The sequence below is a fragment of the Brienomyrus brachyistius genome, chromosome 1 (genome assembly GCF_023856365.1).
Source record: "Brienomyrus brachyistius isolate T26 chromosome 1, BBRACH_0.4, whole genome shotgun sequence".
In the NCBI taxonomy this organism is placed as follows: domain Eukaryota; kingdom Metazoa; phylum Chordata; class Actinopteri; order Osteoglossiformes; family Mormyridae; genus Brienomyrus; species Brienomyrus brachyistius.
The window spans coordinates 32,373,278-32,385,780 of NC_064533.1; the positions used below are offsets into that span (position 1 = coordinate 32,373,278).

Sequence of the window (12,503 nt, forward strand, 5' to 3'; positions counted from 1 at the left end):
GTGGGAAAAGAGCACAATTTTCATATTTCATACGTCGCCTATTTATGCTGAAAATGGTAACCCTAAGCCAGGTCACTGCAGACAGCGTTGGTGTACACACATGCACTCACAAACACTACTTAACACATGGCCTTACACCGCAATAAATGTGATGGCGAATTTCAGAATTTTTCAATACGGAAAGATTCCGTAATACAGCACCAGGAGAGAGAGAGCATTTTTTTTTACAGAACTGAGATCAATTTAAGGTGAAAACAAAAGCATCTATAACCCAACAGCTAAAGTACATTAACACTCACACAGTCATGACTGCTGATGATATTGTATCCCTTTCCTTTGACGATTATATCCACATTTGAAAGGTGCGTAGAATGCATGGAATTTGTCTTTCCTACTAACCTTTGGACTATTCAGAATTACAAGAAATTCTTCACATAGGCATTTGAAAATATCCACTGCAAATTATAAATAATCTGGGTTTGGGTTCAACAATTCATGTACGTAGTGAAACTTTTTTTTTCCCAAGTCGGCAGGTTTTGTGTTGTTAAAAAACTAAAACGCAACATCATTTGTTTGACAAGTGCATCATCAAGTCAACAACTGGATTATTTTCTTTTCACTGGAAGTTCTGTGATTAGCGTGCAGCCTGATTCAGGTGTGTTGTCTGCAGTAGCATTATGTTTTAACCGGGTGAGTAATGATGGTCATGCAGAATGTTTTGGAGTAAAAAGTCGTTATTTGGCTCAGAAATGTTTAAGTTGCAACAGCTTAACATACTAAAATAAAATACAAAAAAGGCACAGTAATGAGGCATTTGTACTTCATTACTTGCCCCTCTACCCAAGCGGTATACTTTCTTGAAGAAACTCTCCAAAATTGGTTGAAAAGTTGAAAGCGAACACTGACCTCGCGGGACCGAAATCTTCAGCTAAAAAAAAATGGTGGCATGTGGGAACACAAATCATATCTCCTGAAAAGCTAAGCAGAAGCAGAGACAGCCATGTGCGCATGTTTAAACAAAAGTCTAAAATGCCCTGAATTGTCAGTTATCAGCTACAACTAAAAATTGCTGAAAATGGAAAACTGGCTTGCCATTAATTTTATACTATCTCCAAGTAGAAGGTCCCTCTTCACCACTCAGGGAAAAAACACACAAAGGCCAATCCTCAGTTGGTTAAATACCTTCAGAATAAAGAAGTTTGTCCACATTCACAGCAATTAAAAGGTAGAGCAAAGAGAAAATAAGACCCCTCCTTTATTATCTTTGAATCACTGGAGTCTTTAAACAGTGATCTGATCCTGCTAGTAAATGTAATACCAAGCATGACTAGGCCACGATTAACTATTTATTTATTTTCCCTGCAAAAATTATTATTCATAGAACGGTTGGCGAGTACACCTAGAACGAGCTTCAAGTGTTTTATTAGTCCTGATGACAGGTAATATTTATTTACTTATTAACACGAAATACATTTCATGCTGAAAATGAATTATCTTAGAGATAATGTGCCTAAAGACCGTCACCCATATATTAATTATAAATAAAAACATTACTGCTATTCAGAAAAGCCTGTAAGATGTGCAACGTGAATTGGTGGTAAAATTCATTGCTTACTAACACATTTTAATATTCACCTTTTGTTAAGGGGATAAATAGACAATAAAATAGACAACATTAAGTTGCACCATTACTGTGGAAAACAAACATTCATTTTACGCCGACAGCTGTTGCCTCCTTCATTCTCGTGCAATCGACAGTTGGGATGACGTAATGCTGTAAGGCGCCCTGCAAATATAAGCCTGCTTATTTTCTATAAACAGCTGCCTTTTTCCCCCCAGTCATTCTCTTACCGTGATGATTCTAGGTCTGATACAACCACAACTTGCAACAAGTTGTAATATTTGACAGTGAACTGGTTTGTTATCACAAGGTACATGCAGACCTAATTGATATAGAATTTAGCACTAAAACTGTAAGCAACCAGTAACTTTACAAAACCATTAAACCACACATTTCTCAAAAATTCTCTCAAATAAACTGCTGCTATAATTATAATTATTATTATTTAAACATAGAAAAATCATCCTGCTTTTCTCCTTTCGACTAGCAAGAATAATGTGATTTGGAACGATACAGAACAGGGTACTAATTTTTTTTTTTTATCCTCCCTGTAGCGTTGTGTACAGAAAGGCTGGATGCGCCCTTGAGTGAATCTGTATAAGCAAACTCCAGCATCGCTATGGGGCACCATGCTAACTCAGCCGTCAGCATACCACTCCAAAAAGCGGCGCCACCTAGTGGCAATGTTAATAAGCGCGCATGCAGGGAACTGCAGGGCCCGGTGCAGCTCCCTGCAGTACCAGCCTGAGGATGTCGGTGCCCTTTTGTGCCCGCAAACCGCACTGGCTTTTCTTTCGGTCTTGCTAAACACAATCGGTTATGTGTTTTGTTAAAGTAATGACAAGCGATCAAATGATGCTATGTTGAGTCAAAAACATTCGCGAAACGTTTTGTCGATGAATACCGAGATTATATATATATATATATATATATATGAAACATGTTTTTTAAAACGCCTGCGCAGATCCAGGTGCGCTCCTGTGTTTCGTAACCAATCCCGACCCGGACCCCACAGCATCGGCTACCGCACCGATTCACACGGTAAAAGCTGCGGTCGGACACCGGCTTCTCATCACACCCATATCTGTGCTCAGGAGAAAATGGGGACTAAACAGGTTGCTTCACGTACTTTAACTCTGATGAAATAATAACTACAACTTAATTGGGTCACTTATCTATACAACAATTATCGGGGACGTCTTCCAGAAATTACTTTTCCATTTTACAACTTAGTAATTATTATTATTTTCCCCCTTACCTTTCTGAAATGTATTTTAGCGCTGCCTGTACAAACACATTAGCAACTTTTTTTCATTCACAGGGAAAAAAATCAAAGGCTTTATCTTTTAAATGCTAAATAGGAATTAGTCGTCGGAGCACTTTAATTGTAAGGTTTTTTAATTAACCTGCGCTACTGCAGTGCTGGGGACGCTTTGCGTGAAAAGCGCGCATTGACGGTGACACCGACAACGGAGCCCGGGACAGAGCCAAGGTGGGGGCACTTTCAGGGCTAGTCAGCCTAATCAGACACAGTGTTACGTTGAGAGCCCTTTTTAAATAATTCCTTTTAAATTAAGGCAGCGTTAAGTAAGAAATAAGGGAGTATATGCAGTAATGGAGAGAAAGCGAGCGATGGGGCCGCGAATCTGGATGGTTTCCTTCCTCAGAAAATGAATCGCCAGGCTGTTTTAATTTGTAAGCCGGAGCAGAGCACAACCGATGAGATTTTAATTAATACACATAAATAATTCTTTGTGTACATTTCTGCTTAAGAAGGATTTGCTGTTTATTTGACACTGGGATTAGAAATTAATCATTATCGGGCTTCTGTTGATTTAGAAATTTTATTTATTAATACATCTCACGCGCGCTATCCCCCTGGTCAGGTCCCAATTCATTATTTCAAAATCCATAAAGACAACAGGCTGGTCCCCCACTTTCCGACAATTTCAACAACCCCCCTCCCCCCCCCCCACATTAATAGCAAATAAACAACAACAAAGGCTGGAAGAACACTGTCCTTCACCGTCGCAGACAGGGAAGAGCCCCCCCCCCCCCCCCTTCGATTCCCACTGAGCTTTAATTCAATTAGCAGTGCAGCTGTCCTTCATTTTTAACCGTGCTGGATATTCGATTGTTTAGGAAACTGCGCTACAATTAACCCAAAAACGCGGACCTGCTGCGGCGGCCGCTCACCTGACAGCTGAGCGAACTCGGGGCTGTCCGGTTGCGTGTTCTCCGTCAGGTCCCGCAGGAAGTACTTGTATCTGAAAAGAGAAAACAGAGTCATTATCTCCCCGTTAGTTTAGAGATGTGAGTGACACTCAACAGAGAATATTCACAAACCAGAACATGGAAAAAAGTGCTCCCATCTACTGTAATTTTCAAATATACGGATCTGTTTGCTTTATTTAATAGCTGATGAAAGGGACGGTCTAAATCTTGTCAAGATGGCTCTAAGTGTCCCGGCTCCCCCATGTCAAATGAATGACTGCTGGTAAGACATTACGCATATGTCAACTGCTCTTCCAAAAAGGGTATAAAATGGCAGAGTGCACCACAACACCATTATTTAACCAAGGAGACCAACATTTAGAGGGCACTTACACTACTCAGAAACAGCAAAGTGTGGAATTAAGCCCCAATTCCTGGAAAATGGATATGAAGAGAAAACAGGTATCCAGCATCTATTGTGACTCGGGTCATGTGACCCAGGCCTAACCCTGAGAGAATGCTTATCTGCCATCCTCAATGCCATTAAGTCCCCCCCCCCCTCCCACCCCGAGCAGAGTGCAGCTGCAAGATGGCTTTGGAAGCTTCCAGAACATTAAGTGAGCCCACTTCTGCGATTCGCAAATAGCTGTCAATAGTTAGCGTTGTTTTTAGGCATTACTTCCATTAAGAAAATGGACGGGCTCGTAATTTCTCAAGGCAGGGGTTAAGATGCACTCAGGCAGCAAAACATACACTGGACATGATTCTTGGACTGATGAGTCATAATTCACGCGGCTGAATTAAAAAGAGTCACCGTGTCTGTCGCCATTAAGCCTGATGCAGATATACATGCTTCAAACGTTAACTGGCTTATGCCTGAGTTGTTTGTCAGCTGTACGCAGAGCTTACGCTGTGGCCTCCACAAGTAACCTATGCCGGTACACACAATCACAAACCAGGCTTTAGGAAATGGTACCAAGGCTACCATTGTGGGAAGACCCTAACCCTACCCCACAAACCCTACGATCCTCTAAGACCACTCTTATAGCAGGGCTTTTCAAATCTGGACCTCGATTCCAAATCCAGGCCTTGTTTTCAGTTCTCCCGGGTCGTTCCTCTATTAATTACTCATCTGATTGGCCACACCCAGCTCACATGTAAAGGAAGGCTGGAAAATCAGCAGGACTCGGACCTTGAGGGCCATGGTTTGAACGGCCCTGCCCTAAAATATCAGCCCTGCTGGTTGACATCAATACCCCGTGTGACATGGTTCCAATCCAAAAACGGTCACTGGCAGAGCATTAATGAAGCCAGTCAGCGAACAGCACAAACGAAATCACTGGGGAATCATCTATGGATGCTCCAGAATCTTCTAGAGAAAGCACAGATGTTTCCTCTAAAAGCACCGCATAGCCCAGAGATAAACCTTCAACCAGGAATTCAAATAAACCCAATATATACTGGCTTTTCCTTCCATTAATATTCATTTTCCATTATCACCTTTAAAATTGTTTAGACAGCACATTACAGGACAATCTGCTGTATATGCGTCTGCCTGCTGGATATATAGAATTAATATGGACGAGAGGTAATGGCCAAAACAATTAACATTTATACGCTTCATTAAATATTCACCAGTCAGGCTTTACTACCGTTTGAAGGGTCTTTACATACAGACTTCCTCAGCTTCTAAGCAAAGGATGATAATAATAATAATAATAAAAAAAAAAAGTTTATACACAACCACCCTTAAATCCCAGTGGACAAAAAAGTTGAGCAAAGGATTCTGTAGAAGTCTTCGGGCTCCCGGAGATTCCAGTCAAGCTCTGGGATGTGCATTTCATCACGGAGGGAGCAGTGGGGGAGGAAACAATGGCGGGCCGCGCATTTCCTGCAGCCATGTTCTGATATAAACACCTGTGACAGCGAGAGGATGTCACCCGGCGCCTGTGAAAACGACTGAAAGCGATAATATCCAGTAGAAAGGCGTCTCTCTCGCCGCCTCGCCTTTAAACTCCGCCGCTGACAGGCCTTTGTGGGTGAGGGAGGCGCGGGGCCGGGAGACGATCCTCTGCATGAGAAATCAGGCTCCAATTTACCCAGCTGCTGCCTCCCTCCCCTGCTGGGGAGCCTGGCTGACTTGCCACGCCGTTCCTCCAACTGCGGCGTGAAACGGGGGCCCACGGACCGCGCGTTAGCAGAGCGCTTGGCATCCGGGCTACGGCCCCTTTGACTGTGACGCCGTTTACCCCGAGTGGGGGGGGGGGGGGATACTAGAGTCTCGGAAAACCGTCTCATGGAAATCAGAGACGGTGCAGAGAGATCATTCACGGTTTATAGCGTCTTTCGGAGAAAAGCGAGGGCTCGGTGGGTTCGGGAGAGAAATTAAGATGAAGGAACAGCCGCCCCCCCGCCCCCGACAGACCGAATGTGGCCACAGCCCAGAGTTCACAGCTCTCCTCGTCCTGGTCAATAGAACCAGAGACGACGGGGGTGACCTTGGTGGCATCAATAGCCAACATTGATTCCCCCCCCCAGCCTGTCTCCCCAACTCAGCCTCTGTCTCGCAGTTTACAGACTGGCTCCGTGTTCCCCCAACCGACGCCATGGGCCACTGGAACAGGCCCAGTAGAGGTCACAGAGGAGAGCTGGGCAGGGGTCACGGCGCCATGCAGAGCGGCGTAACACCCAGTAAAGAGAAGTGATTGGCGATACGAGGCCAGCAGGGGGCGCACCTGAGTAAAAACCTACAGTTCGGCCTGAGAATGGGCAGCGGCCACCTGGTCGTCCACAAAAGGGTCGTGCCGAGAGAGAAAGATAAATAAAAAGAAATACAAAGGTGGAAGGAAATGACACAGCACTCAGATAGCAGAGAAAAACAAGCCGGGGGGGGCCGGGTTTAAAAAGGCGGCGAGTGAGGAGGGGGCGCTTGATAAAACACGCAAACAAAGCCACACTTCAAGAAGACCTACAGCAAAGAGCTGCGAGGCGAAAATGTTCAAAATTAAATTACATCAGAGTTCCATCTAATTTACACAGACGGATAACAGGCAAAATCATATTACTCGTTAGGAACTGGGGGTGAAATGAACAAGCTTGGAGTTAAATTAAGCCTCCTTCAATTAAGAAGCACTTGAAAGTGAAATAATTTCCTTTCTTTATTCCAGTTTTAGAACAAATGCATTACAGGCATTATCAGCACTGAATGTCCTGGTACTTATTAAGGGGGGGGGAGGGGGTGGAATCTAATTAAACCAAAGCATTTCCCTCTATTGAAAGAAGGGAGGGGTATTGTAATGAGAAATATTAAGGCGTATTCCGAATAATGTAAACGGAAGTCGTTCATTTGCGAGTCCTGCTCTACTCATTACCACAAAAGCAAAGAGGCGATAAGAAGACAGTAATGCAATCTGAATGATATCTATACCAATTAAGTTATTATAATGAAGACTGCCGGATTAGAAAGCGCCACTGTTCTACTTACAGGTGTGCCTCTTAGCTAGCGCATGCTAATTCCTCTGCTTTAAAAACAGCTCATTTCATCTGCATATTACAGACATGTTGGGTCATTCCGTACTAACACACTTGTCACTGGAAGAGAAGGTGGGGGTGGGGCGGGGGGGGGCTGTCCAATTATTTTACTTAATACACATGCATTAAGGATTCAAATTTCTAATTAAGAGACAACATGCGCTGTCAGGCATCGGTATGGCTTATTGAACACAGCGTAGACCGCCTTGTAATTACCCACGTTTAATAGCCGAAGGAGACGCGGGCAGCGTGCGTCTACTCCGGCCGGCACGGCAGGCGTCTTTCCAGGCGCCTGATTAAAAGCATGCCGCGGAAACGGAGCGAGCCGAGCTGGGAAAGAGAGGACGGCGGCGTGCCGAGATCACCCAGCGTCGTCATAAAACCCCACACTGGCTGCCACGGGAGGAGAGTCGGGCACCCTGGTCTTCTGCGTACATGCGGGAGGAATCTTCCGGCAGCCATCCTGGGGTCTTGATTTCAAAGAAAGAAAGATTACAAGAAAGACGACTCTGTCCCACTAGAGGGAATCTCAGAGGTTGTTAAAGCCAAGACAGCCCAAAAACACCCTCAAAACGTAAGCGCTCCGAATCTGGCTGGTGCCACTCGGTGACCGGGTGAAGGACCCGGGGCCTAACACACGCCGGGTAGGCGTGGGCCGCAGCATCGGGATTGAATCCCCCGCAAATCGAACACAAATACACCAGCGCACAAACGGCATCAGTGAGCCACTTTATCGGAGGACACAGACGTGTGTGCCGATAACAGGAAGGTTACCACGGGAACGCAGAGGCCTATCCCGGCACGCCAGATCATCAGCATAATTAGAATCTTTTTTATTAGAATCCTTTGTTCTGTGGAATATCAGACATTGGCTATTGGTACCTGCTTTCTGACGTTTCTGATTAGCTTTAAATCAGCTGACGGCACACTACGTTCTTGTATCGGTTTGGCTCTAGGTTTCCCAGGCAGGTTGCAGTTGGAAAACAGCTTCGGGGTCAGCAGGAAGACTTTTAGATAGGCCAGGGCGGAGTCGTGCCGTGCCAATCAGAGCAAACCAGACACCGTGTATACCTGAAAAAACTGAATCTGCATTTGATGATCTCGCATCTCACAGATTCATACTCACTATGCAGCCATTCAATTCAATGTCTCTAATATCCCTCCGTACAAACAAACCTACTACTGGCTTTTACAAGCTTTCCAATGAGGTGCCAGAATGACACAATTTATATAATTCACTGCTAATTCAGTGCGTGAACCATGCAGCAAGAGCTCTAAATGCAACCCCCACCCCCCCGAACATGGTAATGAATCCAGCCATCAAATAACTTTTAAAGGGTTGTCTGGATATATCAACAACAGGCCCTAATTAGCAAGTTTGTATCTGAGAAGACGCTCCTCTAACATGTTCTTGGCAGCATTAAGAGCAAGAAAGGAGAAGAAGAAAAACAGAGAACAGGTAACTTGCCGTATGGAGGGGGAGCGAGCGTGCAGGCGATATTCACGAGTCTGACGGACAAGCGTCTGCCGGAGAATTCGTGACATCTCCAAATGTTCCCCAATCTGGCTTCTGGCTTGACGCCCGAGGGGCCCTGGGACCTCCAGTGTAATAAATAAATAAGTGTAATGATGATAAATGAATGAGCGCCGCTCTGTGGAGGATGCTGCCCGCCTCCGCTCCAGGTGACACCGGGGATCCGGGGCCCAGTCCCGTCCACGCAGGGGCCCCGCCGCAGAGCCGTGTCAGGCGTGTGCAGGCGGGCAGCTGGGATGGGACGTGAGCTGGCAGCAGTTGGTGCGGGCATATGGCCGCCCGCATCTCCGGCAATGGGAGCCCCCCCCCCCCAGCCCCCATCAGGGCCGCCTTTGCTACCGACGGGTGTCAGAGACAGGCGGTCTGGGGGCCCGGGGGAGAGGCCGCGGCGGGACATGCTGACAGCCGGTTCATGGCGCTTACTGCAGGGAAGGGGGGCAGGGAGAACAGGGCTGCGTGGTACCGGGGTGGGGGAAATGCTCACGGTAATAAGGCACTGCATCTGTGTCCCACCCACCCACCCATCACAGTGACCCGCACTGCCCTGACTTGCGTCACTTAAATGGTCTCTTCCCACTTGCAACAACCCCAACAACCCCCCCATAACACAGTTCCTAGTTCCTTCCCCCCAAATTTTAACACTGTCCTGGACCTCCTACCCAGTCGCTACCTTAAATTCTTTCTGCAAATTTCAGCGTCTAAAGGGGCTTGGACAATGAAACAAACACTTGATTTCAGACCATAATACATTACAGCGTTTCCCAATCTGATCTCCGGGTACCGAAAGACAGGCCACATTTTCGTGCTCCTTTTGCGCCCAATACCGCATCATGTTGAGATCATCAGACGTTCAAATTCACTTTCATGTTGAGCAAACCACTCTGTCTTGCTGTGTGTATTGATTCATTATCATCCTGATACATGACACCACCTTCAGGGTACACTGTTGGAATCATTGGGTGAATATGGTCCTCCAGAATGGTTCAGTAGTCCTTGGCAGTGACACACCCATCTAGAACAAGTAGTGGACCCAGTGAATGCCATAATATCGCAGCCCAGACCATCACTGATCCACCCGCGTGCTGCACTCTGAGTAGACAACAGTTCAGGTGATGAGCCTCGTTGGGGCTCCTCCACACCGGAACTCTCCCAGATGCAGGAAAGACACTGAAGGTGGACTCATCAGAGAACAATACATGTCTCACATTGTCCACAACTCAAGATCTGTGCTACTGGTACCACTGAAACCAACGTTTGGCATTGGCATGAGTGACCAAAGGTTTGGCTATAGCAGCCCGACCATGAACAGTGACCCTGTGCAGCTCCCAACAAACAGCTTTGGTAGAAACGCGAGAGTCAAGGTGCGCATTTGCAGTGAGTTGGACTGCTGTGGTTTTGTTTTTCAATAAAACCTGGGTTAGTGCCCAGACATCCCTCTCAGACAGCTTCCCCTTGTGTCTGCAGTTACTCCGGTTAGACGCGGTCCGTCCTTCATGGTGGTATGCCGACATTATCCTGGATACCGTGGCTCACGATGCGACACAAGAGCTTGCTGTCCTGGTCACAAATGCACCAGCGAGACACAAACCAACAATTTGCCCTCTTTTGAACTATAATACATCTCCCATTATATATGCGGAGTGCAATATTTTATCCACAGCTGTGCTATTGCTTTGCTAATTCAACCTTCACACTCTGCTCTTACTGATGGAATGTGCAATCAGAAAGACTGGCCACCAGGCATGAAACCTCAAACACTATTGGTCAGTGTTTCAGTCTCATTGTTTAACTCCTGTATACTCGGTGTCACTATTTATTTGTATATTATTGGGAACCTGGTTCCAATCAGTAATGCTTTCATACTCAAATCTATGTGATTCCATTTATTTTATTTCTGCTTATTCTATTATGTTCTGTGTTCTGTGTACCAATACTGTCGAAACAAATCCCTAGTACATGCAGATGTACCTGGCCAATAATGCAACTTTAAAGTCCAACAAAGGGGACCCAACCTTCCAATCAGTGCCAACTATAAAGAACAGAGCCTGTGAATGTGTTGAGTAGCCGTAGGAAGCCATCAGTCAACACCCGCCTAAAAGACCTGGGCCTGCCTGCAGTCACCTTACACTACCCTGCCATAAAGAACATTTATCTTAAACTATCCATCCATCCATATTTGCTTGTCCTATGCAGGATTGTGAGGGTCAGCAGCCTATCCCAGAAGCCAACTCACTGGGGTGCCGACTCATTGCAGACACACTCACACATTCCCACCTAGTTTAGCGTAAACTCAAAGTTCCAGATGACGTGATGTTTTGACTCGTATAGCTGAAAGGCACAACAACCAACTGCGGCCTCACGTGGTGAGTAGGTGAGACAAGTGTGTGTGTGTGTGTGTGTGTGTGTGGTCCAGGTATACATTACATTGTGGTGACCAAATGGCCTCAGCAATGTGGTAAAATTAGTTACTTTTTAGCTTTTTCAGGTCCCCACAATATAAATCGCAATTTTATAAAAATCTGTGAATACAATAAAAAAACTAAAAATGCCTAAAGTATTCTGACACTTATGGTTAAGGTTGAGATGGGTAGGGCTTAAGGTTGTCATTGTTGGGATTAGAGTTTTGCCCTTAGAAATTAATGGACAGTCCCCACAAAGATATGAGGACAGGTCTGTGTGTGTATGTGTGTGTGTGTGTGTGTGCCACCTACAGTTTATCATGCCAATACTGAAGCGAGGAGGCTGTCTATCGAGGGCTTTACGCCTGGAGCGACATCCCTTCACCGCAGCACCTCTTAACAGCAATAATCTTCCTGTCATCGTTAAGGCTGGAAACACTGAACCATCTTCCTTGGAGAGGGACGCTAATCTGAATCCAACCCCCCCCCTTCCAGTAACAGATAAAGACAGCGGCTGATCTAACACTACCGCGACGCCCCCGCGTGTATCTGCGGCCCGTCCGCGCCTTAACAGTCCGAGGGATGTTATGCGGGAACATAAAACCACAGACGACGTTCCAGGGATGAATGGGCTCGTACTCCATCCTGGTGGCGGTCTCCGTAGTCGGCATATCACTAAACGCCGGGGGAGGGAAACGTCATTAAATAAACATAATACAAATTAAACCATAACACACACAATCAAATAATGCCTTGGAGCTGCAAACACAAGCGGCGTTCTTCAGCGGGAATCTCCTCAACGGTCTGCGGCCGGCTTCGTGTTCGAGTTTGGGCGAAGTGGGAGGGAGAATAATAAATAAATAAGAGTATAATTAAGACATCCGGCAGCGGCGCGGTAAGGGTGTCACGTTATTACTCCTGTTCATTACGAACCGTGTTTTGGCCCATTTTACTTCATGCTGTATTAATTTATGACAGGGGTGAAGACCGCATGAAATTACAGCCAACAAATTCTCGCAGTTAACAGGGAGTACGCTGACAGGTTTGGGATACGTTTAGCAGCAAAATGAGCTTCACCGTCATCTAATAATTCCTCCTTTTCTCCAGTGGGTTACAATTAAGGCTTCCCACAGAGAGACGTGTGACTAATGGAAACTTCCGGAAACAGAAGGGGGGGGGAGATTGGGGCGTGAAAAGCTGCGTT

General features: G+C 45.9%; 1 protein-coding gene across 2 annotated transcripts in view; it reads right to left on the minus strand.

The window, feature by feature from the left end:
• arhgef39 (Rho guanine nucleotide exchange factor (GEF) 39) overlaps positions 1 to 12,503 on the minus strand; it is a 40,086-nt gene that overhangs the window by 12,366 nt on the left and 15,217 nt on the right. For both annotated transcript variants that reach the window (XM_048969914.1, XM_048969902.1), the window contains one exon: positions 3,818 to 3,888. In XM_048969914.1, the coding sequence (XP_048825871.1) occupies positions 3,818 to 3,888 (71 nt within the window). The remainder of the gene's footprint in view (positions 1 to 3,817; positions 3,889 to 12,503) is intronic.